This window comes from Myripristis murdjan, chromosome 2 (genome assembly GCF_902150065.1).
Source record: "Myripristis murdjan chromosome 2, fMyrMur1.1, whole genome shotgun sequence".
NCBI classification, from domain to species: domain Eukaryota; kingdom Metazoa; phylum Chordata; class Actinopteri; order Holocentriformes; family Holocentridae; genus Myripristis; species Myripristis murdjan.
This window is the reverse complement of record NC_043981.1, coordinates 9,455,001-9,482,887: the sequence shown is the minus strand read 5'-3', so window position 1 is coordinate 9,482,887 and position 27,887 is coordinate 9,455,001. Positions and strand designations below refer to the sequence as shown.

General features: G+C 41.5%; 1 protein-coding gene and 1 long non-coding RNA gene across 5 annotated transcripts in view; one reads left to right on the top strand and one right to left on the bottom strand.

Annotated features, from left to right (window-relative positions):
* The first annotated feature begins 1,039 nt into the window (after window positions 1–1,039).
* LOC115374738 (uncharacterized) overlaps window positions 1,040–27,887 on the top strand; it is a 99,435-nt gene continuing 72,587 nt past the window's right edge. For 2 of the 4 annotated variants that reach the window (XR_003929648.1, XR_003929654.1), the window contains exons 1-4: window positions 1,040–1,082; window positions 2,038–2,179; window positions 12,403–12,477; window positions 23,615–23,748. This is a non-coding gene — a long non-coding RNA (uncharacterized LOC115374738). The remainder of the gene's footprint in view (window positions 1,083–2,037; window positions 2,180–12,402; window positions 12,478–23,614; window positions 23,749–27,887) is intronic. The other 2 variants (XR_003929649.1, XR_003929655.1) reach the window with 1 other exon arrangement.
* Window positions 22,020–27,887, bottom strand: part of prox1a (prospero homeobox 1a) — a 45,215-nt gene continuing 39,347 nt past the window's right edge. The window contains exon 7 of the mRNA XM_030073811.1: window positions 22,020–24,311. Within this exon, the coding sequence (XP_029929671.1) occupies window positions 24,126–24,311 (186 nt within the window). The 3' untranslated portion in view covers window positions 22,020–24,125. The remainder of the gene's footprint in view (window positions 24,312–27,887) is intronic.

The following is a 27,887-nucleotide window of genomic DNA, read 5'->3' as shown; positions in this document are numbered from 1 at the left end:
CATACTAAAAACAGCTTTTGCATCAGCTCACAGTTGACTGGGAATAACATGACTGAGCTGTTTGCTGGCAGCTACAGGAACAGAGCAGACCACCGAGGCCCCCTGGTGGCCGATATTAGAAATTAATTCATTTTTATCTCTGCCACCCTTCCACCCTCTCTCTCTCTCTCTCTCTCACTCTCTCACTCTCTCTCTCTCACCCAACGGAGCGCAGTAATCTGATTACAAAGCATGGTAACTGTAATCTGTTTAACTTTAAAATACACTAATCGCATTAGGTGGAAACTTAGCTATGCAGATAAGGGCATATTGATAAGGAGATTACAGAAAAAATGTTTCGCACAGTGAGAGAGAGTGACTGATAATGGCTGTAAATTATGATCATAATGCTATTACAATTTCATGCTGTATATAGGAATTAATGGTCTGTATAATTTCATGCTACCTAAACCTAGGGGGTAATTAAATTAAAAAAAAAAAAAAAGAAAGAAAAAGAGTAAGAGAGTAATCAGGTTACATCGCCAAATCAAAGTAATACATTGAATGATGTAATCAATTATGTGTAATGTTGCATTTCCAGTTGAACATGACCGATGCTGCATTTTTCAGCAGGAGTATGACGATGTGTGGTGTATGAGGACACCTGGTGGACAACATACGCCACAACAGTCTGGCATATGAAACAACTACTGCAGCACATTGCACTTTATTTAAAAACACATTGCAACTTTATTTTGAAAAATAATAATAATAATAATAATAATAATAATAATAATAAAAATAATAATAAAGTTAAACAAACAAACAAACGAACAAACAATAAAATCAAAACAACTGACTAAACTGATGAGCTAAGATAGAGAGAAAACAACTGGCTCCATGTCCTGATAAACTTGAACTTGAACTTACATTATCTGGAACCAACAGATTTCAAAAACAATGTCAGGCAATAAACTGGAAAATAAGTAAATAAGTACATAAATAGTACGGCCTGCTGAAAATAGTTGAAATACAGGGCATTCACACAAGCAGCCTTGAGAAAAGACACAACGGCAGCCAGACAGATGCCTCCTGTTTCAAATGTGAGCTGAGTTTAAACTGAATATTTACTGTACTACATTTGTACCAATATTGGAGTTGAAATGTGAATGTTTCTGAACCAAAATACGTCGCATATTAACATTTTTAGACCAAGCCAATGTGATGGAGAATGCGTTAACATTCACACATAAATGAACGCTAGGTAACGTTAGCTCGTTAGCCACTTTAGCCACGTTCGTTAGCCTCATTAGCCAACAAAACTACTTGGCTAAGGTCAGGAAAAAAGGTTTGTCGTCATGGTTGAGGCTAATATGGCATGTGTCAACATGTAAAATGGGGAGGTACACAGGAAGAGCGCAGGTTGTGGTTGTTGTGAGGCAGGTTAGGACTCTCTTTTTTTATGTTTTCCATTGTTTGTTGTGAATGTGTGTAACATTTATTGCTTTCATGTATTGCAGACTCCTGCGTCTCTGCAAATTCCTGTTCATTGTGCCACTCCACCTATCTCCAAACTAGCCTACCTCCTAAAATCATGTTGTTTGCTCGCTATATAGTACATCATGACATTTGAAAATGTGGCATTTCTGTGTATCCCCTGGTTTGCAAAATGTCTTATGCCTTCACTTTTGCCCCGGCGACTGAGCTGCTTTTGCACTCAGTGGACTCATATCTCACCCAGGAAAGCTCCCCTCCTTCATTTTTGATTGTGTTCAAGTTTTGTAGCACTTATGAAACTTCATATCGTGGCTACAATGACTTTAATGGAGTTTCTTCTGCATACGTTAGTTTGTTTGCCTGTGTGTTTCTGCTTCCCATCACTTTGACGCAAAACGGGAGCTGTGTTGTTGATAGTTTGTGGTGAGGGCTCGTCCCTGGGTAATTTTGGGTGGATTTTCTCCACCTGTCACCAGCCGTTTATTCATAATTCACACAAGAGTGCCCTGTAGTCTGAAAAACTGAAAGGCCTCTCTGAAAATCAAATCAAATTTCTTCTAGGAAAAGAAGCCATTTCCAGCATAAAAGTAACATGCAGAGTCATTTGTGGCCAAAACACTTCATCATCATCATCATCATCATCATCATCATCATCATCATCATCATCATCACCACCAGCAGCATCACCACCATCATCAACATCGTGAGTCACTTTCATTCTTTCTTGCTCAGGTAGCCTCAATAATATACCACTATTTACTCAGGTTAATAAATGATCTAGCTTTTAATTTCTCTTATTATTATTTTTTATGAAAGCTTATAAGCTGTCCTGCAGCTGGTCAGTACTCTTACACTGAAATGAAACAAGGATGCAAATGTGAGACATCATTTCTAAGGTAGTAGATGGACCGACAGTCTACCTCTAGAGGGCGCCCTTGCTTTGGAAATAGGAGTTAATTTAAAACAGAAGGACATGCAGGATCAAGGACAGGGTCAGCTCCTTTTCATCTCCGTTAATGAATTCAGATTTAATGAATTATGAGACAAATCTTCTTGAATAGATGTTTTCATCACCATTTATTAAACTTAAGTCTTAACTTTTATCTTTTTTTAAAAAAAATTTTATCCACATGAAGGTAAAATCTCTTTACATTGTTTGTACACACATTGTGGCTGCATTGCATTCAGACTACATAGAATTCACAATACAATGCAAGTGTGCCCATCTCTATACCTGGCTTTGAAGATGTGCTCATGGCGAGCCATGAGTAGCATCTGATACTTGTGACCTGCTTCCTGGTGCTGCTGGATAATAAAACTCTCATGTGAAATGTAACCTTGTCCACACTGTAGTACACCGAGTAGACGTGATTATGGCAAGTTTTGAATGCACTTCATTACATTTGCTAAATATAACAAAGTAATGGTGATGACACATTACAAGTCGATACAAGACCAACATATGAGGTGCAACGCAAAATTTTCTGGACTTCAGATAAGATGCAGACAAGATATTAGATGTGGCAGCAGATGCACATAAACTCAACACAAATCAAAAACCAAATCAAACTCCTACCACTCCACGTTCCCATACAGTAGTTTAGTTGTATGAGAACATAATGTTTAGGAGACTGGGCTGTCTCACTTCAGATTAAAGACCATGCTGCTAGATTTTAGAGGAGCATAGACTCCCTTCAGATATATTTATTAGTACCAAGAAACCTGACACAATCCAACAGGACACTCACTTTCAACCTCAAAAATCATTCAAAATGGCCTTTCTGAAATTGGGAAGTTCACAGGGAGGTCAAATACATCATGAAATTGGCCCAAATCTGCCTCAAAATAGTGGCAAACAATGCTTTCATACAGTTGGCATTTATGATAATACCTTACTGTGCGTACATCCACTCTGTACTGATGCTAAATTGGCTAATGCTGTGTCCACTTCGACTCAGGCCTCGGAGTTTCTGCCTTGTAAATTTCTTGCAACAACGTGGCGTTCAAGGTGTCAACTCGGGATAAGTGAAGGCCAGCAAGAAGAGGAAACTCCGGGAATACCGAGGAAAAGGGAAAGAAATAAATTGCACAACATTGGACTATTCAGTGCCTCTCATATCCATAGATTTAATGTGCAAAGACTTTAATTATAAAATGACTCATCCACATTTTGAAGAACCTCAGAATGATTGCTGCTTGGAAAATTTATTTCTCCTTTACCATTCCCATTATACCATACAAAATCAACCAGGATATTCATTTGATTTGTGTTGTTATCATCACCTACAGTAAGTGTTAAATTATTTATCAACAAATATGCGTACAGTTATGAGTATCTTATGAGGATTAGTGATCACATCTTTAGTCTGTCAGTGTTTGATAGAAATGATTTCATCACTAAATGTGCAAATTTATGAAAAAATGAATTCCCTCTCCCTTCCAATGTGTTCTGACTGATATTTTCTTTGCAAATCTAATAGCAAATGCTGGTTTTACAGTAACAATGAAGAAATACTGTTCTTTTTTTTTTTTTTTTTTTTTTCAATGATGAGATTACCACAATCCCGTTACATATTGTCATTTACTGCCCCACCCTTAGGGGGGTGTCGTCGCTATCTTCGAACGCCCCCCCCTCTCCCCTACTGACAGTGAGGGGGATTCAAGGCCATGCTGTCTCCGTTTCCCTCCATGTCGAACAGTCTGGTGGAAGTTTAAACTGATTGTTGGATTTGGGATTGAAAAGAATTCAGGCCGAGCAGTGCAGGTGACGACCCCGACTTCTTATCTATCCATCTATGCTCCCACCCCCCCATCCCCAATACAGTGTATTTCATTTTTCATCATATTCACCCCCCGCCCCGTCCCAGATGAAGATTTGCCTCTCGCTCATCCACTCGGCCCCCGCGTGACCGCCGTAATTCAATTTTTCCAATCTTTCTAATCTAAAGATTTAGTTTTCATTTTTCTAATACTATCAAGGGTAGGGGGGGAGGGAAGGGACGGGGAGGGGGGCAGCGTGGGCACCATTTGTGAATATTACAACGTTGTTTCATTCCTTGTCTTGATTAATAAGAGACTTCTTTGAACCCATCCCTGCCCCCCTTCTCGTTCATCTCTCCTCCTCTCCTCAGTTTCTCTCTTCTCTCCTTTCTGTTTATCATAGTTCCTCTTGTCTGAGTGCATCTTCTTTCATTCTTTCTCTTTCTTTCTTTCTTTCTTTCTTTCTTTCTTTCTTTTGTTCTTTCTTTCTTTCTTTCTTGTCTCCCTCCATCCCCCTTGAGTCTGGCCCCAAGTCCTAAATCATTGTGATTATTTTTGCTTTGGGAGGGGCGGCCGAGCGTATGGGGAAATCGTTAAATCCATGATGGATTAGGACGTCCAGATTGTCGTTCTGAATTAAAGAAAATGATAAGGAATATATGAAAAATAAATAATAAAAAAAAGGCATAAGTAGATTTAGTTCTCAAGGAGAAACTGTGTTATAATGACGATGGCGGAGTGGGGGCTGGGGGGGGATGATGGGAAGGCATTCAATCACAGAGTATCGGCCCGGTCTGTCCCCTTAAAACCTTCCCCTGGTAAAACACAGCCAGGCTTAACCGGGACCTGCGTCCACTCAATTTAGGCTCTCATCAGCAAAGCACTCGGCAGCCATCTTGTTTGTCAGTTTGTGTTATTACTCTGCTCCTTCAACCCTCTGAGGGCCCGAGGCACTCCGGCTGGGCACTTTATCTTTTTTTTTTTTCTTGTATTATCTTCAATTTTGCCTCATTATCTTCAATCCGTATTTTATTTTGCTCTCTTCTTATCTATATGTTTTGTTGCCGCAGTGAACCAATTCCCCCATTTAGATCAGAGCAAACTGAGCTTTTCTGAGCAAAGGCTTTCAGAATTTCTTGCTGTGGCTACTGTCCAGTCATTTAGAGTAAGCAGCAGACAAGAAGAGGAGTTGTGTGTGTATGTATGCATGTGTTGTGTGTGTTGGTGTTTGTCTGAATGACTCTTCCTACTTGAAGAGATCCACTGCAATAACTAACTAACCAAATAAATAAATAAATAAATAAATTAATAAATAAATAAAATCTCTATCTGAACAAGTCTCACAATCAGTGTTAAATCTTGTTTTTCTTCAAACCAGGTTTTAAAAAATGCCACTTTTGAAGAAAAACAGGATTTTAAGACTGAAAATGAGAATAGCTGACTTGTTCAGGAAGGGCTTGTGTGTGTGTGTGTGTGTGTGTGTGTAAGATCGAGCCGGGGGTCTGAAGATGAAGAGGGAGGTGGGAGGGGGGAGGATGAGGAAGAGTGGGATTAGGAGAAGGATTGAGTTGTCTTTGGGGAGATCAGGTCAACAAAGGCTCAAACTCCGGGATTACGTTTATGAAACATCTTTTTTTTTCCTTATAATTCCTGGCATGTGGACTTACTTTTCCAGCACTTACTGCCCGCTGCTCTTAGTCTTCTTTGAAATTGCATCATAACCTGTCTTAACCTAGTATTGACCTTCTTCCACCCTCAGCTGTTTTCATTGGTTGAAATCCCATGAGGTCCACGCCTATTTGCCGCTTGAGGATAAAACAAAAGCATAAAGTATTATTAAAATGGATTCACAAACAATAGCTGATGAAGCAATAGCTGACATCTACTGATTTTAGACAAGACAAGTTTATTGTTTATGCAGTAAACATGGTTTATATTTACAGGTTTACAGCAAAGTTACAACTTTATTTATGTTTTCATGTCAAATTGTATTCTGCTCACACTAGCATTTCAAAATGCTGAAAAGACTTTCTATAATAGGCATGCACAGAGCAACACCTCTATTACTTTGTTCAGCATGTTGATTTTTTTTATTCCAGCGAGCATTGTATGATAGTTATACATTGTACATTGTATGCCATGAATCCCTCCCTTTTCCCTGTTTTCGTTGCCACACTGCAATTCCAGAACGGCATTTTCAGATGCATCCACCTGGGAGAGTGTTTTCGTGGATCACCATACTGTTCAGTGTGGACAGAGGGCCTAAATGGAGAAAACAAGATGAGTTTTCAGATTTCTCTACATTAGTGCGGCCTTTGCTCTTCCCCTCCAGGTGTTTGCCCTTCATCTCCAGGTGTTGCTGCTTGTTGTAATCGGTCGCCGCCTCGTTGGCACCTTTGGGTGTTGTCGATAAAATCTCCCTGAGGCCTGATGGTGAGGCAGAAAGGATCAGCATGCCTGTCTGTAGATGATACAAGTCCTATTTTATGATATGCTGCACAGAGAACTGAGGGCCCGACACCTTTCGGTCCAGCACTGTTAGGGCACAGGTGAGACTGCATGGATGCAACATGTCAACACGTTGCTTAACATCTAGTATAAACATTGGACTGTCCAAATAAAGTGCATATTGTTTTGATCAAAGCAAACCGCAGTATGGTTTGTTCAAAGTGAGTCCATGAGGGTCAAGAATGCAGACAAGCCCATCATGCTCAGCTCATGTTACAGAGACGGGAATCAGATTTATCTCAGGGTGACAGGTTACAAAAACTGACAAATAAACAAGCTACTCGGGAGTCCAAGGGACGTGTTTACAAGCCCTGGCAGTGTGAAACCTCAATAAACCCACTGCATGAATGCCAGGAGGGTATTCCACAAACCAGGATTAGAAAGTGAGCCAGAGAACCGTGGAAAAGATTTTATCATATCCTGGTGATAGTATTCTGAATCTGTTGTTAATAACAGACAAAATGTCAGAAGATATTTAGTGACAGGTTTTAAAGTAATCTTCCACAACTGCTTTGTGGAATTCCTCTCTGAAGGGCGTGTTGTGAACATATTTTGAACCAAAGAAAACAAAATGTGTGATGTGTGGGGAAAAAAAGTGTGATCGCACCTTTATCTGTCCTTTACAATTCCTCTGATTCTTTGCTTTATTTTCTTCATTTCCCTCTGTCTGGTTATTGAAGCATGGCTATGAGCTAGCATCGAAAAAGCCAAACCACACAACAGCTCCATCTCAGTGGCAGTTGAGCGAACTGCTAGTTTAAGTTTGGTAGTTTAAGAAGCACCTTTGCTCCTCTCAGATGGAAATTTGAGAAAAAACAAACAAACAAAAAAAAAACAAAAACGGTTCACCACTCTTTACAGTCATACAGTCATTGAATTATAGGTAAATAGACCATATCTAATTTAATTGGACTCCATATATTGGACCTCACTTTGAGCACCAATCATCTAAAAGACCACCTTGGATTTGTTTTTTGTGTTTTTTAATGCTTTTTGTCCTCAGAAACATTTTTATAGAGCTCATAACTTTGCCTTTGAAATGTTTTTGTGAGACATACTGTAGGTTACGTTTTGCCATTTCTTGACTGCCAGGTTGCCTGCAACTTAATCCAATCTAGCATTCAATTTCACTCTACCCCCTCTGATACACTGCAGCAAGGTAATTACCAGAAGCCCGCTGGTTTGATCCTTAAAGCCATAACTGTGCAATCTTCCAAACAAATATCATCTAAAACACATTTTGTTATCATGGTGCATTTCATTCATGTGATCTATTCTCAGACAGTTAGATTCCCTCCCTGTCTTTCTTTCTGTCCTGTCTCAAGCCCCCGTCTCTCTCTCTCTCCCCCTCTCTCTGTGTATTGATGTGCCTCACATGGCCTTGCATTAGGGGAGGCAGGGGGCAGTAAAAGAGCATTACATGGTAATACGCACAACTCTGCCCGGCTCTATTGTGCAGCAAGATGCCCTGCTTGATATAAGAGGCTTTGAGTACAAAAACTCTGGAACATATTGTCACGGATAAACGATGTCTGATTGATTTAATGTGTGTTTTCATTTCAAAGGACAGCAAACATCCTTTTTTAGTGATGCTATTATTATTGTGTGGTGGTTTGAGCCAAATGTGGTGGAAAGGGATAGTAAAGGGTGTAGAAGGATATCCAATAGCATGGCATGTATTGGGTTTTAATGGTAGAAAAGCCAGACTTTTGCACATCACAATGTTACAGCAAATGTCTGCATCCACATCAAACAAGCTAATATGTGAAAGCAACAAAACCTTTTGCTGTAAAGCTGCTGTTGGAATAAAACCAACACGGCCGAATGATTATCAGTGTGTCTTCTTCTACAAGTACAGTGGGGAAAAAGGCTTCACATGTCACCTAGAAGAATGACAGACTGTGTTTAATCCCTCTCATTTTACCTCGATGACTATAATTTTCAGTGTTTAGCCCATTTACTTCAATTTCCCCACATTTTAAATCACATGAAGTATTTTGCAAATCACACAGGGGCACTAAAGATTTCACAACATATTGATTTTCAAATTTGAGTTTCTGTGACTGAAACTCACACCTTGTAATGTTCTGCTTTTGTGGCCAACAAAGGCGTCGCCATTCATAAACCACAGAACTAATTGGCTATATAGAGCAAACTTTTCCACAGGGACTATTTTCCCTGGCGGAGGGAGCATTTCACTCCATCCAGTTCCAAGTAATCAAAACACAACAGTGCTGCTGCTTTTAAGAAAACTAATGTAGACAGCTTTATTACGGTGATGGAATACTGGTGAAGAAAGTTTGAAGTCTCTGAAAGTTTATTTTCACATCATAGTGGAATGAATACAAACCAATGGCTGGATAAAAGCGAGGAAAAATGAAATTGGAGCACTAAACTACAACTGCTCATTTTGGGGAAAAGGTTCGTAGAAAATCTAAGTGTATACACTTTGCAGATATTACACTAAACATGTCAAATCACTGGTATGGTCCTTTAAATTTCCCCTTTCATAACTTTAAAGCTGACCTGGACAAAAAATGATTTCCATATTGTTCTACAATGTCACACATATTGTGCACCTGCTGGCTGCAGCTTCACTTACATTGAGTGAAATATTCAAAGCCAAGATGCTATTGTTTTATGTCTGCAGCATTACATCAGAGAGAACATATCTACATGTCTTGTGTATGATTTTATACACATTTCCCTGGAATTCAAAGAGACATATTTGGTTTTTAGAAACCTTGGGATCTTGACTATTTAAAGTAAACAAAATCAAGAGCAGCTTATCAGCAGGTTCTGTGCAGGTGCACTGAACACCAACTCAGCTCAGGTGTGTTAATCAGCCGCTCCACACTTCATGGCTTTGCTTGATGCTGGTTTCTTTGTGTGTACCTCCCTTTGTGTCGGTGCTAACTTTTCATCACTTTACTACATCCGAGTATTTGATTTGTTCACCTAACCTAGCTAGTTATGAGTTATGATTTGGTTATTTTCCCAGACTTGAATTATTTCAGTGAACCCCATGTGTGAAGGACTTTTGCTATTGGTGAAGATTATGGTGATGTGGTCTACTTGAGTCATAATTAGTGCAGTTTGTGTTTTATTTACTTCATACCTTTGCAGCACTGATGAACCCAGACAAATTGCGCGCTTCACTTGGTTCCTGTCCCACATGTACTGTTCCTCTCACACACACTTCTATGGTAGGCTGCAACCGTTGCTCATAGATTATCACTTGAAAATGTTGACAATGTTGTGCCTTTATCCTTAAAAGGAATAGTTTACCCCAGAATGAGAATTTAGTTTTTATGTAGCCTACTGCATGGCTCTGGTGGAAGACTCGGATTGCTATTGTAGAGTGTATGCAATCAGAGTATTGTCAGTGAGCAAAATAGAGAAGAAAACTAATGTCACAATGCAGTTGTTCAGCTGCATCATGCTGCACCTGGATTGTGCTGCATGAGAAATTCAATGGTCATTTTACAGTTTTTTTTTAAGCTGTAAAAAGAGGGCTTTGTTAATTTCAATAGTGCAGATGAGTACTGGGCCACAAAAATGGCTGTTTGCGGCCCTTAGAATTTCAATGGAGTTTCCACTGATAAAGGGTGAGTGGATAATGACTTTTTTTGTGGTGGACTATTCTTCTAAGCCTCCCACTCACTAATGCACTGGGGAATAGTTGGGAGAACCTGCAGCCCATGGGAAGGGCTGGCAAGCCTGAAGTGCCTATATAGCACAGATGTAGGCTGTGCACATCCAAACACACATGAGATTCCTGGCGTGTCCCAGACTGTATGGCCGTCACACATGACAACCGAAAGACTTAACCTTGTTTTAGCCTCAGTGAAACTCCTCACTGTTCTCCTTCAGTCCCGTTGTTCCACTTCAGACCCATATAGCTGCCGACTGACAGCTGCCTAGAAGCATCTGTGTGTGTGTGTGTGTGTGTGTGTGTGTGTGTGTGTGTGTGTGTGTGTGCGCGCTATTTTCTATGTCCTCCTCAGCCAGTCACTTAGCCGACCTACCAGTGAACCTTGCCGGCTGTTGCGTGTTCAGAGGTACTGCATGACAGTAGCTTATTTGTAGTTTGTGTGTGTGGACAGACGAGCATGGGAGGCCTCAGATATTTTCCTTCTGTCTGCTTACTCAGCCTCCCCTCTTTTTTCTACCCAGCCTCCTCCTTTCGTCTGTACCCTCTCCCTCACCTTTTGTGCGTAATATCAAGCATTTCCTCTGTGACAATGGCCAGTGTGTCGTTTAGTTATTTATAGAGTATTTGTGTGCATGTGTGTGTGTGCGTGTGTGTGTCTTTCTGAAGAGGGCTCTTCTTGCAGCCCTATCCATTTCACAGTAAATGAAATTCCTTGGCCCACTCTAAGTCGGAGTAACAATAGGACAACAACCCCTGAGCTTAAATGAGGCTCAGAGCATTTGTGCACACACACACGCATGCACACCCACGTGTACACGCACACACACTCACCCAGCTGCTTCACTTGTCAAATTCTTGTCTCGGTCACAGACTAAAGATTTTCTCTCCACTCAAGGCTGCGTTCAGTTGAAATGACGACGCGAAGATAACCTGCTGATAGGATGTTGCTACCTGAAGTGGGTTTTGGTTCCTACGCTGTTCGCACTGTGTAACCGACACACACTCTCAAACCAAGGCCTCAAATATAAAATCAGACCATGAGGTTCCTGAGGCGCTTGTCTATTTTGAGATGAAACTTAAAATCAGAAGTATGAGAGTTGTTATGAGGAGTCTGATAAAGGATATTTTTAACTGTCATTATCTAAAGTGAGGGCCTCAAACCATGTGCCATGCATGTTTCATCACCACCAAACACTGTTTCCTTCACTTTTTAACAAACATACACAGCATCTTCTGCTGTATAACCTAGCCCGGGACATAGCAATCTGACCTCAACTTTATGCACTACAAGTTTTGAAAAGACAGCTCTGCCATGTCCGAGATGGGCTTTTCCAGCAGAAACTTGCTGTAAACATCTCTTTCCTATGTTGTACTGTATGCCAGAATGTTCAGTCATTCATTCATGTCTATGAAGAAAGATGTTTTTCTTGTCTAAGGATAACATTTACTAAGCTATGATTGGGTGACAGGACTTGTAATTCTGATCAAACAAGCCATGTAGATGCCTTATAGTCGTTGTTGTCTTCTTTCCCTCTACATGTATGTACAAAAAAACTGCAGCCACCTGATGCATAATTTGTACTTTTATTGGTGGCTAATTCTACTGAGTGTGTGCATTATTGTGATGCAATATGGGATTGGGTCGCTCAGTAATTCAGCAAATGTGACACATCCTTCAACATTTGGTCGTGTAATGTGCCTCTGGCCTCACTGATTAGTCACTGAAGCTGTGAATATATGCCACCTTGTGTATGAAAAGGCCCCACTTTTTACTTGTTAACCTGTGAGCTTTGCTTCATTTGAATTTAACATTTTTAGACTGTAAGTGCAAACATAGGTTCCTGGTGATGTAGCTGCTTGCTCACACAACCTTTTAGCGATTAAGCTAAAGTGCATTTTATAGTCAAACCTAACACAGATATAATGTGAAGAATGCGGTGGTGTTTACATTCAAGCTTTTATACCTCTGTTAATGCACGTGTCATTGTATTTTCTACATGCAGATATCAACCTATGGCCAGCCAATCAGAGAGCACAGCCTCATGTAGACGTGATGTGACGTTGACATTCTCTGGCAGGTATGTGATTCCTACTGGGACTCTTTCCAACCTCGAACACGTGCAAGTAGTGTGAAATAGTTTTGAGATTTGTCAGCATCTCCTCAATAGAAGACATTGTATTCATGTGACTTTACTTTATTGATCTCTAAAGGGAAATTCTCTTTTCCCCTGAGGTCAGAGGTCAGAGTCTGATACCAAAGGCCCTGCATTTGATTCTGTGTCTTAAGGACACTTCAGCAGAGTGGACACTTAACTAGCCTTTCAAGATAGCCACGTGGCTCTTGCAGTTTCCATATGTTTCCACCCGCTTGTCTGTATTTCTGCAACCTGAAGCCGATATAGGAAGTGAAGGGGCTTATCTGCTCATTGTAGTTGCAAAATAACAAGCGTTCTGTCTGTAATTGCTTTACAGATTGTGTTGTGTGTGATCGCTGTTTATCAGGTGGCAAATTAAGGATGAATAGTTGTCTGTCTACATACATCCCTGCTGGAAGCCACTTCAAAGACAAGCTAGAACTGGCTGGGTGCATTTAACATCAGCATTAACATTTGTTTATATCTAATGCCATTTTCATGCCATATGGTGTTTACACTGAGTACCAACCTCAGCTGATAAGATATATCTGACTGGGATCTGGAAAATGGACTCGTTCTGGAGAAATTGAAAAGGCCTATTGTGGAAGAGAGAGAGGCTGGTTTGACAGACTAGTACAATAACATGAGGTTTGAACTTGTTAGGGCAGTATTATTTTATTTTATTATTTTATTTTTTACTCAGGCAACACTCGAGTTGTTAGCCATTTACACAAGGCCAGAATCTGTCTGCTATTCTTTTGACAGGCTACCAGCTGGACCACTCATTCACTGAGTGCATTGAATGTAAGAACAGCTTTAAATGATTTTTCATTTGGGTGATACCTCCCTTGATGTGTTATTGTTACAAGTACCCAACTATTGGAGGCATTATTAGATGACTGCACCCTGTACTTGTAGAGTGTGCAGATTTTAGTATGGCCTACTTGTCCATGGTCAAGGTCAATCAGCTGAATAATTTTTGGTCTGAATGGTTCCAAACATACAGCATCTTCAGTTCAATTACATTCAGTGAAAAACAGACAGAGCTTACAAAAATACACAAACAAAAATAATATTATCGCAAAGACGCGAAATAAATGCCAATGCAAAAATCCAAAACAAATCACTGTAACACTTACCATAAAGACAAACAGATCAGCATACGAGGCAGTAGCTTTTGTTATTAATAACGTGTGTGTGTGTGTGTGTGTGTGTGTGTGTGTGTGTGTGTGTGTGTGTGCGCGCGTGTGCGTGTGCGTGTGCGTGTGTGTGTGTGTGTGTGTGTGTGTGTGTGTGTGTGTGTGTGTGTGTGTGTATGTGTGTGGATGGTGGGGAGTTTGGGGAGGTGAAGGTGTAGATGTTGTGGATTACAATGCAGTGGCCTCAGGCTTCTCTCCATTTTGTCTGGTTAAAGGACAAAGTGTGCAGAGAATGTGTGTGTGTGTGTGTGTGTGTGTGTGTGTGTTTGAGAGAGAGAGTGTGTGTATGGATGCGGGTATTTCATGGTGTGCGGGTGCTTGTGTGTGTGTGTCAGTAGATAGAACCCCTGGTAGTTTTGAAAGGCTCTTATTGACAGACTTAATGCCCTTATTGGACATGGGACACGTGGTCGACACACTCCCTGAAAGTGTGTGCGTGTGTGTTAGTGTGTACACACACTAAGGAGTGTGTATGTCTGTAGGCGTGTATGAGCATGGGCGCATAGAGGTGTGTACATCCATACATGTGTGTATCTGCCCTGTATGAGTCTGTATTGATTTCCTAGCCAGAGGTCTTCTCTCTGCTCTGGTGGAATTTTTCCATCACAGGGTGTCTGGCTCCCTCAGGAAGCTTCACAATACACAGCAGAACAAGGAAAAATCATCCAAGGCAATGCTTGACTAAAAAAAGTTCTTACTTTACTGGCTATTGCAGGGCCTCCCAAACTTTTTAATTTCAAAGACCATCAGAAACCATTTTACCAAGCACATCAGTTTGATAGCCGTGCCTTATGGCAGCTTTCATGTGAGCCACACCACAGGCACAGGTTGGCTTGGGACAGTGTCATAAGTGGACCTTATGACCCTGTTAAGCACGCTCTCCCAGGTTTTCCAGCTTCTTTGTTGCTGCCGCCTGACTACTCTGATCTCATATTGCTCCTCTTTTGTCTTGACTATTTTTGAGACCAGTTCTCTTCTCTTGCTTGTGGTTTTGGACCACATCTTGGGGGCTGTTGGCATCCTCAGTGCTGTGTGTGTAGTGATCTTGCAAAACATCAGGGGCCACAAAAATAAGTGATAGCCACTGCAGCCAATACAAAAGTTGCAAAGCAAAATCTCAATCTCAATCCAGCAGGCCTCTTGCAGATATGAAGGAGGTTTTTTGGTAAAGACAGGGATTATTTCTATTTGTGGGCTTTTCAGTTGCATAAAGTTAGTCGGTGTCCTTTTAAGGCTCTATCCCCCACTAGGTGGCACTATGAGGCACTGTTATTTACCTGAGGCACAGGCTCGCTCAACTGCTCTTTTTTTTTTTTTTTGCTTAATTGTGTGTTGTTAAGTTAAACCATTTTGCCTACATATCATATACAGTCTCTCTCTCTCTCTCTCTCTCTCTCTCTCTCTCTCTCTCTCTCTCCTTTATCTCTGTGGTTGATTTTCTCCTCGTCTCATCTTTCTGTCTTTCTTTTCGGGCCTTTTGTCTCTACCCTTCCCTTCTTTTGTGTGTTTCTCGCTCCTTTCCCCTCTCTCACCCCTTTTCCTTCCCCTCGTGTGATGAAAAGTGCAGTCTAGGCATTTCCGACTCATATCAAATGCTCATACGCGTAAAGGGAGAGCGACACAAAGATGCCAGCCAGTGCTGTTAACAGAGTCGTGTGTGTGTGTGTGTGTGTGTGTGTGTGTGTGTGTGTGTGTGTCTTTGCCAGGAGAACATTTCATTGAAGCACCAGTGAACATCTGGCCTATGTGCCAATGATTGGTTGGGGAAGTTTCTCAGGATATAACACTTGAAAATGTCTTGGCATGTTCATGGCAACAGCAGTGCAGTTTGTGTGTGTGTGTGTGTGTGTGTGTGTGTGTGTGTGTGTGTGTGTGTGTGTGTGTTGAGTGTGTTTTGTGCAAGTGTGTGCATATGCATTTGTAGGTGATTATATTCTTCTGCTTGCGATTTGAGTGTGTGACAGGGACAACTATTGTTATATGTGTGTGAAATAACTACTGTGCCTGTGTGTGTAAGATGACTGTATTCTCGTTTGTGTGTAAAGGATGGTTGTATTTGTGTGGTGTGTGTGTATGTGTGTGTGTGTGTGTGTGTGTGTGTGTGTGTGTGTGTGTGTGTGTGTGTGTGTGTGTGTGTGTGTGTGTGTGTGTGTGTTGGGAGCATTTACTTCCCGCCATTGGCTCTAAACCCTTTTTTTGAGCAGGCGGCTGATTCTTCCCCTGATTACTATTTAGACTTACACTCGTTTACCGAGTGCCATCTCTCCTTTGCTTTATCACTGCGTTTATACCTTCTGGTACCTCGTTATTCCTCTTTTTCTGGAATCATTTGTCGCTCGCCCCCCCAACCGTGCTTGTGGTTCATAATGGTGTTACTTAGGTTCAACCAAAGGCCAGTTAGAAGTTTCTGCCTCTTTCTTCTTCTTCCTCTGCCCTTTTTATTCTTGCAATCCTCCACTGCTGTACGTTTACACCCTCCTCTTCTTTTTTACTTTTCCTTTTCCGTTTTTTCCTCAGTGACTTTAAAGTGCCTGTCTGGTGAGCACTTTGCTAATCAACGCAGGGCAATTAATATCTCAGCAAGGTTGTCGTTCACTCCTCCTGCCTTGTAATAGTGCAGTCACACACAAACACACACATAAAGGAGGAAAGGAGGCGGTGGCCCTTATTGGCAGTGGCGGGCCGGTGTTAGTGGCGGGCGGCGGGTGGCGGCGGGCCGTGGAAGATGCGGCAGGGTTGTTAAAGTGTTGTTAAGAGAGCGGCTGGCAGCTGTTCCTGACAGGTTGGGGATGGAAGGACAGATGGTGTTTGATTAGTGAACAGACCGCTGATGGAAGGAGAGAGAGAGAGATGGAAGGATGGAGGGAGGTGGAAGAAAATGAGGGAGGGACAGAGATGAGTGGAGGGGTGTATCAGTTGGGGAAGAAGCAAGGATGGAAAATGGATGGATGAACTGTTTGAGAAATTGAAGATGGGATGGATAGGTGAATGAATGTAAAAGTGGATATCGTCACACTGGCTGTACATACTGCAAAAAAAAGTCTTTCAGTCGCCTATTCAGGTGTTAAAATCTTGTTTTTCGAGATGAAATAATCCTCCTTGTTTCAAATGCACTTTCTCTTGTTTCAGGAGTTTTTTTAAATAAAAAAAATGCTGAAAAAGGCAAATCAGCTCATGAGGATCAAGAAAATGACATTTGATCAAGAAAATTCTGGAAACAAGTTTTTGAAAAACGTGAGATTATCTCATCCTATTGGCAGATTTTTTTGAAGAAAATGAAGCCTTGAATACTTAATATTAGATGAAATGACTTGCTCTAGTGCAGAATTTTTTGCAGTGTAGATTGATGTGGGGAGGAAAAGGAGCAGATGACTCGATGGAGAGAAGAAGAGGTGAATAGAGTGATGGGAGAAAGAAGTGAAACCTAGGGTTTGTGCAGCTGCTGTCAGGACAGCTATTCCACACAGCACACAATACACAACACAATTAGCTCCATTCACCTGGGTGCCATCTTAAAGAACTGATGCAACCAAACCTGCAGCGCTGGCTGATTAAAGTCTGTTCAACAAGCTAGCCAACCATTTTCAGGGGACGTTTAGGGTGTGATGCCAAGTGCTTCAACTAGTGCATCAGCAACTCACCCGTCACGGCAGTAGGTTTAATAGAACGCAAACCTTGGCACTTTATTATTTCTGTAAACCCTTCATAGCTTTGTTTTACTGACCCATAACCCTCTGACCCCTGCAGCTCACAGTACAACCACCGTATCACTAAAGGCCCTGGTCTAGTTGGAGAGCAACAGACCTTTGGTGCTAAAAGACATCTTGCAAAGCACAGTGACATCAGGAGAAACATGAACTTTGTTTTCTCTCTTTTGTAGTTCTTTGACCTTTTTCCCTGTCCCAAATTCTGTTGAACGTCCTTGTTATGAATTTTATTTTGCCATTATATGTGACTATCAAGAATGCAAGTATTAAATGATTTAATAGTTTGATCTACAGTTGTTTCACCAACTGTCCCATAAAATCACATGAATTCTATTAAATTGTCCTGTAATTGTAAAGGAGTCTAAGACAGTATTCCATGTTGAATTCATACGGGGCACATCCCATCTTTTATTGTTTCTTCTCTCATCTCGCCAAATATCTTGCCACCTTTCTGCTCACAATCAGAGGTGACTACCTTTCAGGTCAGTCAGTACCAGTGTTACTCTGTACTCTGTGCAGCTCTACAAGAGCCGACACACTCGCAAACACAAGTGGACAAGATACCGAGCTGGAAACGGCTGCCAAGTTGGGCAAATCCTAAAACTGCTGCTCAGTGTTCACTGAATTGTTCACTTACCATTACAATGACTTGATGGAGAGTGTTTGAGGTTTAAAACATGAAAAAACACCCTTATACCAAAGAAGATAATCTAATTGCAAAGTTCAGTTGAGAATGTGCAGGAGCTTTTTATTTTTTTTAATTGTCAGCTTTGTCTCCTCTGCACCTGTGACCTCGACTCAGGTGTGCAAAAACTGTGTGGTAAAAACACTAAATTTACCATTACCAAGTGCTCAACATGACTGAAGCATGTAGAGTAGAAGTTGAGTAAAAATAAATCAATTTCCTCATTAGTTTCAACATACCTTGACTTAAGTTTAAAGCTGTAATAATAGAAATAAAAAACAGAGGACCAGTTAGACTTGTCTAACAAAAATATGTAAATAAGTGCCTAATTTCTAAGTGACGTGGGCTAATGATAGCACAGTCTAGACTCAGCCATCAAATGCCCTGCTTACTTCATGTTGTCTGTCTGGGTCAAAATGGTCACTTAAATTGAACCCTAGCAACTTTACTTGCTGCAGCTTAAAATTGATCATTTCAAAAGTGTCACTGTTTAGCTTTGACAAATTTTAATTTACCAATCACTGCATGACAGGACAGCTCCACTGTGTGTGATAACAATACAGCTACCAATATGCACTTTTAAATGCCAACATTGATCCTGATTCTTTTGGATTGAAGCTGCCCAAATTTGACCATTTGCATGCCAAAAGAAAGAAGGAGAATTCAGTGTCTCTGGCAGGTAGAAAAGCCCTGGAAAAACTCTCCACCAAAAGCCATGCTAAAAAACAACGCTTGGCTTAATCTCAGAAGGATGATGCAGATATCAAGTAGACTCAGACAGCTTGGCAGAGAAATCAGTGCAAAGTACCAATATCTGTATTTTAATAAATGCCTGTTATCGGTCTGATATATTCCTTTTTATCAGTCTAAACCTAATCAACACTACTTATCCAACAAAGAACTGCCAGGTGTTGTAGCCAGAAATGGAGGGTCGAAGTTTACACTTAAGGTCAGATTAGTTCATCCTTAACTGATGTCTTATAAATTACTTACTAATGATTGGGTAAGAGGGCGAGCCTATAAGCAGACCAGAAATTCATTCATATTTTAAAACCACCAAAACTTCAAGGGCTGAAAACAGTCATTTAGTTATTAGAACCTGAGGCGGACTGTTCGATTTTGCTGTCATTTTGATTATTTCCACCACTGAAGCGGTATTTTTACAACAAAGAACATGAAGAGGCGCCTCCTCCCAGTCATCCAGCACACACACCATGATCCACTTTAGCAGCAGTTAACATGGAGAAGATAGATCCAGCTATTAGAATGATGTTGAGGAGAGATTTTCACCGTAATAAACTCTGTCTCTACTCCACAGTAATAGCAGCCATTACCCAAGATGTATCAGTGTCATGCCATCTCTGCGGACAGCGTGTGTGTGCGTGTGTGTGTGCGTGTGTGTGCGTATGACGAGGTGATTGAGAATGAAACAATCAGCAGGCCAACACAAACACAGCTGTTTTATTGTTGCGCTGCTCAGATGTGCTTTCACAGGCAGACGGCGTGTGTGTGTGTGTGTGTGTGATCAGACAGTGACCCCACCTCCTGTTCAGCCCCTCCTATTCAAATGAAATGCTTCAGCAGTAGAGGCTAATACACTGCATCCCTCTCCTCTCCCAGTCTGTGTATTCCTCAGTGTTTAATCTCTTGTTCTTAACAATTTGTGCCCTTTGTTTGCAGCAAAGCTCTGACTGACAAATGCATTTTTTTTAAACTCATCGCATTCATTTCTCTGTGGTATTGCCCTTTGCTACCACTTCCGTACTCAAAAAGACTCCCCCAAATTAATTAAAGTGGAGAGCAGGGAATTCCTTAAGTTTGCAAAAAGTAATAAAACAGATGATCTGAAAATGTTAAACATGTCTTGATAAATCTGAGACATATTTTAGGAATAAAATGTAAATCCTGTATTCCTAATCTGCTGGCTCTCGCTCTGCTGTTGCAGTGGACCTGACCTGTAACGTTTTGGAGTAATATTTGCCCTCGCTGACCGCTGTGATTGAGCCGTTCATATCAAAGCAAAATTGGTGATGGGCTTCCTGTTACCCTGCATCACATAAAGCAGGAGTGTTTCAACTTCTGCCAAGTTTTCCCTCTGTTTTTTTTTTTTTGTGGCTTGCATCAGTTGAATCTGAATGTTAATATCACAACTAAATATGTTCAACTTTGACATTGAAGCAATTTAAAATATGAAAAAAATTACAATGAAATTATAGTGAAATTAACCCATTCCTCATTTTTCTGAGGACCCCCTGGAAGCCCTTCAAGGACCCCCGGGGGTCCCCAGGCCAGGTGGACCCCACTTTGAAAACCACTGGAAGAAGTATTTGGGTAGCAAAAATGATTATTATTATTACTACATTTTTATTGATGTATTGTTTAATTTTCACAGTCATATATGAAGTTCTCCTACTTTCCTCACCTTGACAAAGACAGTTCAGAACATGCATGCACCTAAATCGTATATTTTTTTTTTTTCCCATTTTCCTTTGAATAGTCACAATAACCAACCAAAACACATGGAATCTGGATTATTACTAGATTATTAGAGGAGGTGTGGTTTTTATGGAATCGTGTAAACAGCTTAATTACACTTCTGTCTTTACTGGAGTTGTGTCAGTAGCCGCATTATTGTGTGCATGTATATAAATGTGGCGATACTCATTACACACCTTGGAATTTAATTTAAAGCACTTGCACAGTCGTGTGTGTGTGTGTGTGTGTGTGTGTGTGTGTGTGTGTCATACTTTCTGTCTCTTCCTCTCTGTGTGTGATGCAGATTGAGAGTGTTGGCACTTCATCCCAGGCTGGTGATGGCGGTGGGTATTGTGTGATGCCAGTAGTGTTTTGGCGCCAACACACAGAGGGCACGGTGTGTGTGTGTGCGTGTGTGTGTGTGTGTGTGTGTGTGTGTGTGTGTGTGTGTGTGTGTGTGTGTGTGTGTGTGTTGGAGAAGGGTGGAAGCGAGGGAAGCAGGGGGAGGAGATAAAATCGGAAGAGGAAAAACTGACGAAAGAGGAAGGAGGTTGAGGTGAGGAGGGAAAAGTGCGGAGGTGAGGAAGGAAAGGAGACGAGGAGACAGGAGAGGTGAAAGGAGGAGAGGAGATGGGGATATCAGCGATGGAGGGGTGAGAGAGGAGAGGAGGGAGGAGGATGGCAGGACTACGAGGGCAGACAGGCCATGTCCTTGTCCCTTTGTGTGTGTGTGTGTGTGTGTGTGTGTGTGTGTGTGTGTGTGTGTGTGTGTGTGTGTGTGAGTGTGTGTGTGTCGGTGCCTATGCCTTTTTCTGTGTGTGTGTCTGTCCCTGCGTCTTTGTACTGGCTAATCTAGGCGTCAGCAGCTTTTTGAGGCTTTTGTGCTGACAATAATCACACAGCGCTCCTCTTTTCAATTCATCAGCAACAACAACAAGGGATCACATGTCCCTTATACAGAATCCACAGAGGGGGGAGGGGGGCGTGCACCAAGTTAAAGTGGCCATCATGTTGCCTAGTTACAGCTTGGGTTGATGGCGAGTGTGTGTGTGTGTGTGTGTGTGTGTGTGTGTGTGTGTGTGTAGGCACATGCAAGCGGCCAGTGCCCTTTTTACCTTGACAAACACGAAAACTCCAACCACGCGCGCACAAATAATCTCTCCACTTTTGTTTTTTTTTTTTTTTTTTTCAAAGAATAATTTATTTCATGTTGCAGTGATGGATAAACAATGAGTAAACCACTGGTCAAATCTGTAGCAAGCATTAATAATAATCATCATCAGAATAACATTAATAGGAATAATTATTTCAATTATAAATAATAATAACAATATCAGAGTGATCAGAGTAATTATTACATCTATACAAGCTACAAATATCAGCATTTTGTCGTCTTGTCTTTTTTTTTTTTTTTTTTTTTCTTTTCTGCAGTTAAAACCTTGAAAACACTTCACACATGTGACCTGGCCGGTACAGCAGCCCCTCTCAGCCGCCCAGAGCAGGGAGAAACTTCTAGAAACTGTTTCTTTAACTAAGGGGCTCGTGGAAAAATGGGTCAAGGGCCTTTGATTCTCTCGGTTCGCCCACACGCAGTTTTTGACAAGGGGGTTAAATTTAAATTTGGGCTCTGGAAGTTTCCAAACATGTGACCATACAAATTCAAAGTGGGTCTGTGAGGGTTAAATGTTTCCCAGAGCACCTTTTAATTTTTTTTTTTTTTTTCCCATCTGATCTCGACACAGTTCTTTGTTCTGAGAGAAATCCAAGCAATAGGATTAAACTGGAATGCACAATTTGATTTCTGGTAATTGTTACAAAATAAACAACCTATTACAAAATGATTAACCTTAAAAAAATGTGCCACTTTGTATTAAAAATAAAATAGCTTTTTTTGTCTTTGTCTTTTTCAGATTTGGATTTTGAGCAGTTGTTTTGTGTATTTTGCTGTATTGTCACGAAATTTGATAACATAAAAGACAATTTTCGCCTCATACACAGTTTAAATGAAAATGAACAAAATTGGATGTTCACCTACTGTGCTAACCATGATAGAAATCGCCTTTCCTGCATCTGTGCTGCATAATATATGAGGCTGGGAAAATTACTGATTTTACAATTAATCGTGATGTACATCTGAATGATCCAATATTGATTCCTAAAGTCCCATCTGACTTTATCTGCCTTTTTTCAGTGGATGAGGGTCGATTTTTCTTTTGTCTAAATGTTACATGAAGCACTTCCTGTGCTACGCGCCTGAGGAAGCTCAGTTGACCAAATACCCCGTACTGAATCGATGTGGAATCGCCTTCCCAGTCAATTCAGAAGCGGATCGGGTCTCGGTTCTAATACCCAGTCCTACGACTAGGTGCTGGATTAATCACCGCAGAACCAGAAGTGAATACTGCAATTCTAATTTTTTTCTCATAGGCTACTGGATCATTGCTTGCTTCGTCTGATGGTTCAAAACAAATTTCCCAATCACTGATTTTGCAAGTTTTTGATGAAAAACCCAGAAAATTCTGGCTTTGGATGCTCTTGGGGCTCAAGCAGAAGCCAAGAGGGGCGGCCAGGGGAGGGTGGGGTGGGAGAGCCACACAGTCAAAACAAACACCCAGTGAGTCTCAGTACAATAAGAAGTGGAAGAAGTAAAAAGAGGAGGAAAAAAGAGGGAAAAATAAACAACAACTAAGTTTATTTTTTGCCCAGAAGACCTGGGTCTGGGTCAGGACTGAGGATTTGGGAATGCTACTGTGCTTTCCTATTCAAAAGTACGGTGTGTGTGTGTGTGTGTGTGTGTGTGTGTGTGTGTGTGTGTGTGTGTGTGTGTGTGTGTGTGTGAGAATGTGTGTTGAAGTGTTTGTGTATATATGTGAGTGATCGAGGATTTGTAGAAGAGAGGCTGTAAGTTTATATAAAGGAGAAAAAAATACAGAAACATCACTTTTTTAAAAATGTCCATGTAACCTAAAAACATCCACAATAAAAAGATTTTATATATTATCTTTTTTTCTTAGTTCATCCCCCAAGTTGTCAGTGGAAGAATCATCCATCGTTTTCATCATCCCTTTGTTCGTCCAGAGAAGGACGAAGAGCTGCAGGCGGAGGAGAAAAGAAGGGGACGGGGTTTCAGGAGAAGAGGAGCTTGTCTGTAAGTGCAAGGATGGGTCGATTTTTACTCTTTCGCTTTTAATTCATAAAAGTCTTCGAGACAGTTGTTAGTGCGTCTGTCGTCCGACTCTTGAGTCTTCTACCTCGTGGTTCAAGAATATTTTTTTTTTATATAAAACATCTTGAGGGTTTCATCTTTGAGAGATGGGCTGACCGAAAACAACAACAACAAAAAAAGTCCTCAGAAACCTCCAAGTAGAATCACTTCAAGTCTATGCATTGCCTTCGAACATCATCAAACATCAAACGAGACCTCGACGAAGACCAACTTTGGGCCCTTTTTTAGGTGTTTTCTTACAGTCTTCTCACCATCCTTGGGGGCTTGTCTTGGTTCCTGGCTTTCCTTGCTCGTCCTAGTCAGTCATGGAGGAGTTCTTGTAGACAGTTGGGGGATTTGAAGATGTCGGGAACCTCGCTGTCCAGTTTGCAGATCACCTTGTAGATGGCTTTCTTCCACGATGGGTCCACGTCCTTGCCGGCCACGATGGCGTTGAAGAACTCGCGAAGAGTGACCTGGGCCACCTCCAGAAATCGGTCAGGAACCTGGAAGGAAAGACAGGGGGAGGGAAGAGAAAGAGGGAGAAGAAAAAGAGTGGAAGAAGAGCGGCAAAGAGAAAAAAAGAAGGAAGAGAAAGTGCAAGAAGAAATGGAACAAAAGGAAAGAAGCAAAGAGGGCGAGGGAGAAAAGAGAAATCATGAGCAATCAGTGTTTGCACTGCAAAACACACAATAATCATAAATGTTCAAACAGTCAACGTCACATCAGTTCTATGCGCCTTGTCGTGTCAAAAATTCACGTGAGTACAATGTGAACCGATGCGCTGTGGTGAAAAAGGCCAAATTTATGGCTTGACGTCCTGATGTAATGTGCTGATGAGTTACTCTTTCACATCATAACTAGACTGGATCCAGCCTTTGTGAATCGCATCACTTTTGATCGGCATCTATGTGAGATGCCTGATTCGCCTGTTGGCAAATTCTCTGATGCCTTCACTTAAGAGAAGTAAACAAATATGGCAGCGGCCGTGAAGAGCTGTGATGTTACCGACCGCAAAGCTAAATTTGCCGATTTCTTCTGTTGTTGAGAAATGTTACGGTGTTGAGGAATTAAAAGACAAACGATTAGCCCGTCTTAAAGTTGTGGTTGTTGCGACGATGCCCGATGACGCAATCAAAAATTTGTCTCGTTCCAAAACTGAGATATTTACCATGAACAGCTGACATCTTAAATACCTTCTGCAAAATGAAAACACACAATCCAGCTGTGTGAATGATACTAACTTAACTACAACCTTAAACTGAGGAATTTGTTAATGAAAATATGAATGAAGTTTGGATATACAATAGAAAAACAGTCATTACTTTAATTCTGCTTTACTGTGTGTGTGTGTGTGTGTGTGTGTGTGTGTGTGTGTGTGTTTGAGGTGTCCGTATTTGTATTATTTCTGTACCTGCCTTTGCCAGTTTTGTTCAACATGCAACTTCCCATAAATGCACTTCCCCTTTTCTTAACAGTTCTCAGCTGTGTGTGTGTGTGTGTGTGTGTGTGTGTGTGTGTGTGTGTGTGTGTGAGGTGACACAGTTTCTTATGCACACGCACACACACACGTAATGACAGATGACACACTCAGTCCTTGACAATAGCAGGTGAACAGTTGTCTGTGATCTGTCATGGCCTACCAGTGTGTGTGTGTGTGTGTGTGTGTGTGTGTGTAAGTTTAAACAAGAACGCAGGGATCGCAGGCATCCAATTGTCCTTTCCACATGCAGGCATAAATATACTGTCATCAAAAGGCTTTGTGTGTGTGCATGTGTGTTAATGTCTGTGTGTGTGTTCTTAGCAGTGTTTGACAGCAGAACAATGGGACACACACACACACACACACACACACACACACATACACACACACATGCACGCACACACGTTTTTCATTCTATTTTCTGCCCTTTCTCCCGGGGGCAAGATCATAGACAAAGACACTAAACAACCTGACTCTCTCTCTCTCTTTCCTTCTCTTTCTCTCTCCACCCTTCTGTCTTTCTCTCCTTTTCTTACATGCACACACACACACACACACACACACTGCTGACTCTTCCAGACAAGGTACATGGACAAACCCACACACACAGAGGACAGCAGAGTGCCATCTGGGTGTAACCCCGTCACGCGTGGCAGGACATGCCAAGGTTAGCCGCCACCAGAACGGATGAATCACGACACACACATACACACATATACACATACGCACACACACACACTCACACATACACACTCTAAATGATTCCCCGGACTCTCATACACTCTCTTACTCTCTCCCCTCACCTACCCTCTCTCTCTTTTTAGCTGGCCCCGAGAGACCACAGTTATTTCAATGAGGCCCTCTGTCACTGTCTCGCTATAGACACTACTGTACACACACACACACACACACACACATACACACACGTGTGCATGCTTCCTTACTCGCATACACACACCCAAATACCCCTCACACATTTAAACTTCCCGAATGATAGCTACATGATAACATTGTCGATTTGTATGCATTTTGCCAGCAATTAGCCTGGTCCCAGTTTCTTAAAACCCAGTGCCTGTGACATTGTTTCTGTCATTTTGAAAAGGTTACTTGTTTTAACGCGCGGAAAGCCCTAGAGCCAAGGTGCTGTTTTTAATACTTGCTGTGAAACCGCCCGGTGGGACAAATAAAAGTTGAAATTTGAGCTTGAACATGGAGATGAATGTGCCTTTCAGTTGTCGTCTCCCTGCAGGATCGCACCCCTTCATCTTTTTCCTTGCTCTCATCTTGAAAGAGATAACCCCACTCTTTATGTTTTCCTTGCACTTCTTTCTTACATGGTTGTTCTGCGTTGACATGAATATTAGCAGGGCACTCTTGGGCTCGGTCATATATCAGTGTTATATCTATATTGTTATATGAGACTAGATATCATCTGGGATTTTGGATAATACCATAAGTCTTGTATATTCCTGGTTTTAAAGGCTGCATTACAGTAAACGGATGGCATTTTCTGCACTTATTAGACTGTTCCACCTGCTTGGTCATCATATCCACATTACTAATGACTGTCCAAAAAAAAAAAAAAAAGCACCAATAATCATCCCTACAATATCGTCACAATATTCATAATGAGGCATTACGTCATTTTGTCTGTATCAGCCACCCCTAGTGCACTGTGGATCTGACCTTTGACCTTCTTACCCCTTGTCACCTTTACTGTCAATCAAAGCTCTGCTGCTGCACAGAGCTGCTAAGTCCACAAAATGTAAATTTCTTCAAATGTTTTCAAATCCGTTCGGGATAGAGCCAAGAAACAAACACTGCCACGCTCAGTTGCACCGAACACGATTCAGTGACCTTGACCTAGAAGGGCTTCGGCCCGAGCGGCTGGGCGTGTGTGTTGCCTTGTTCAGCACGATGTAAAGCGTTTCAGGCCGACGTGCGTCATCATCACGACAAACTCAAACTGCTGAAACAAGGCAACGACGGGGAGGGGGGAAAAAGGACATTACTGCTTCCCAGAGAGGGAGAGAAAGGAGGAACTAAATGAAAAGGGGAAGATATTGTCTGGACAATTGTGCATTAGTGAACTGGACAAACCCACATACACACATGAACGCACTTACACACACACACACACACACTTGGGTCCAGATGCCCAGATTTGTCTGGCCATCGTAAATCAGTCCAATAAAGAGATCTAAATTAGGCCATCATCAATACAGATGGGCCTGTCTGTTTCCCCTGTGTGTGCGTGCGTGCATGCATGTGTGTGTATGTGTGTGTGTGTATGTGTGTGTGTGTGTGTGTGTGTGTGTGATGTACTCCTGGCTTGGATCTAGATATGGTGTCTAGTTGCCAGGAGAGAGAGAGCGAGCGAGGAACGGGGAGGGAAAGTGGGAAAGAGAGGAAAAGCAAGATAAGACACTTCGTACCCAGTAAACATAATTCGCATGATTGCACTGGTTTGGGGGGTAAATATTGGACGAAGGGAGGCTCAATTACTTTCTCTTTACACACACACAAACACACACACACACATACACACAGACACACACACACACAGAAGGACAAGAGCCTGTAAATCTCTCAATCGCTG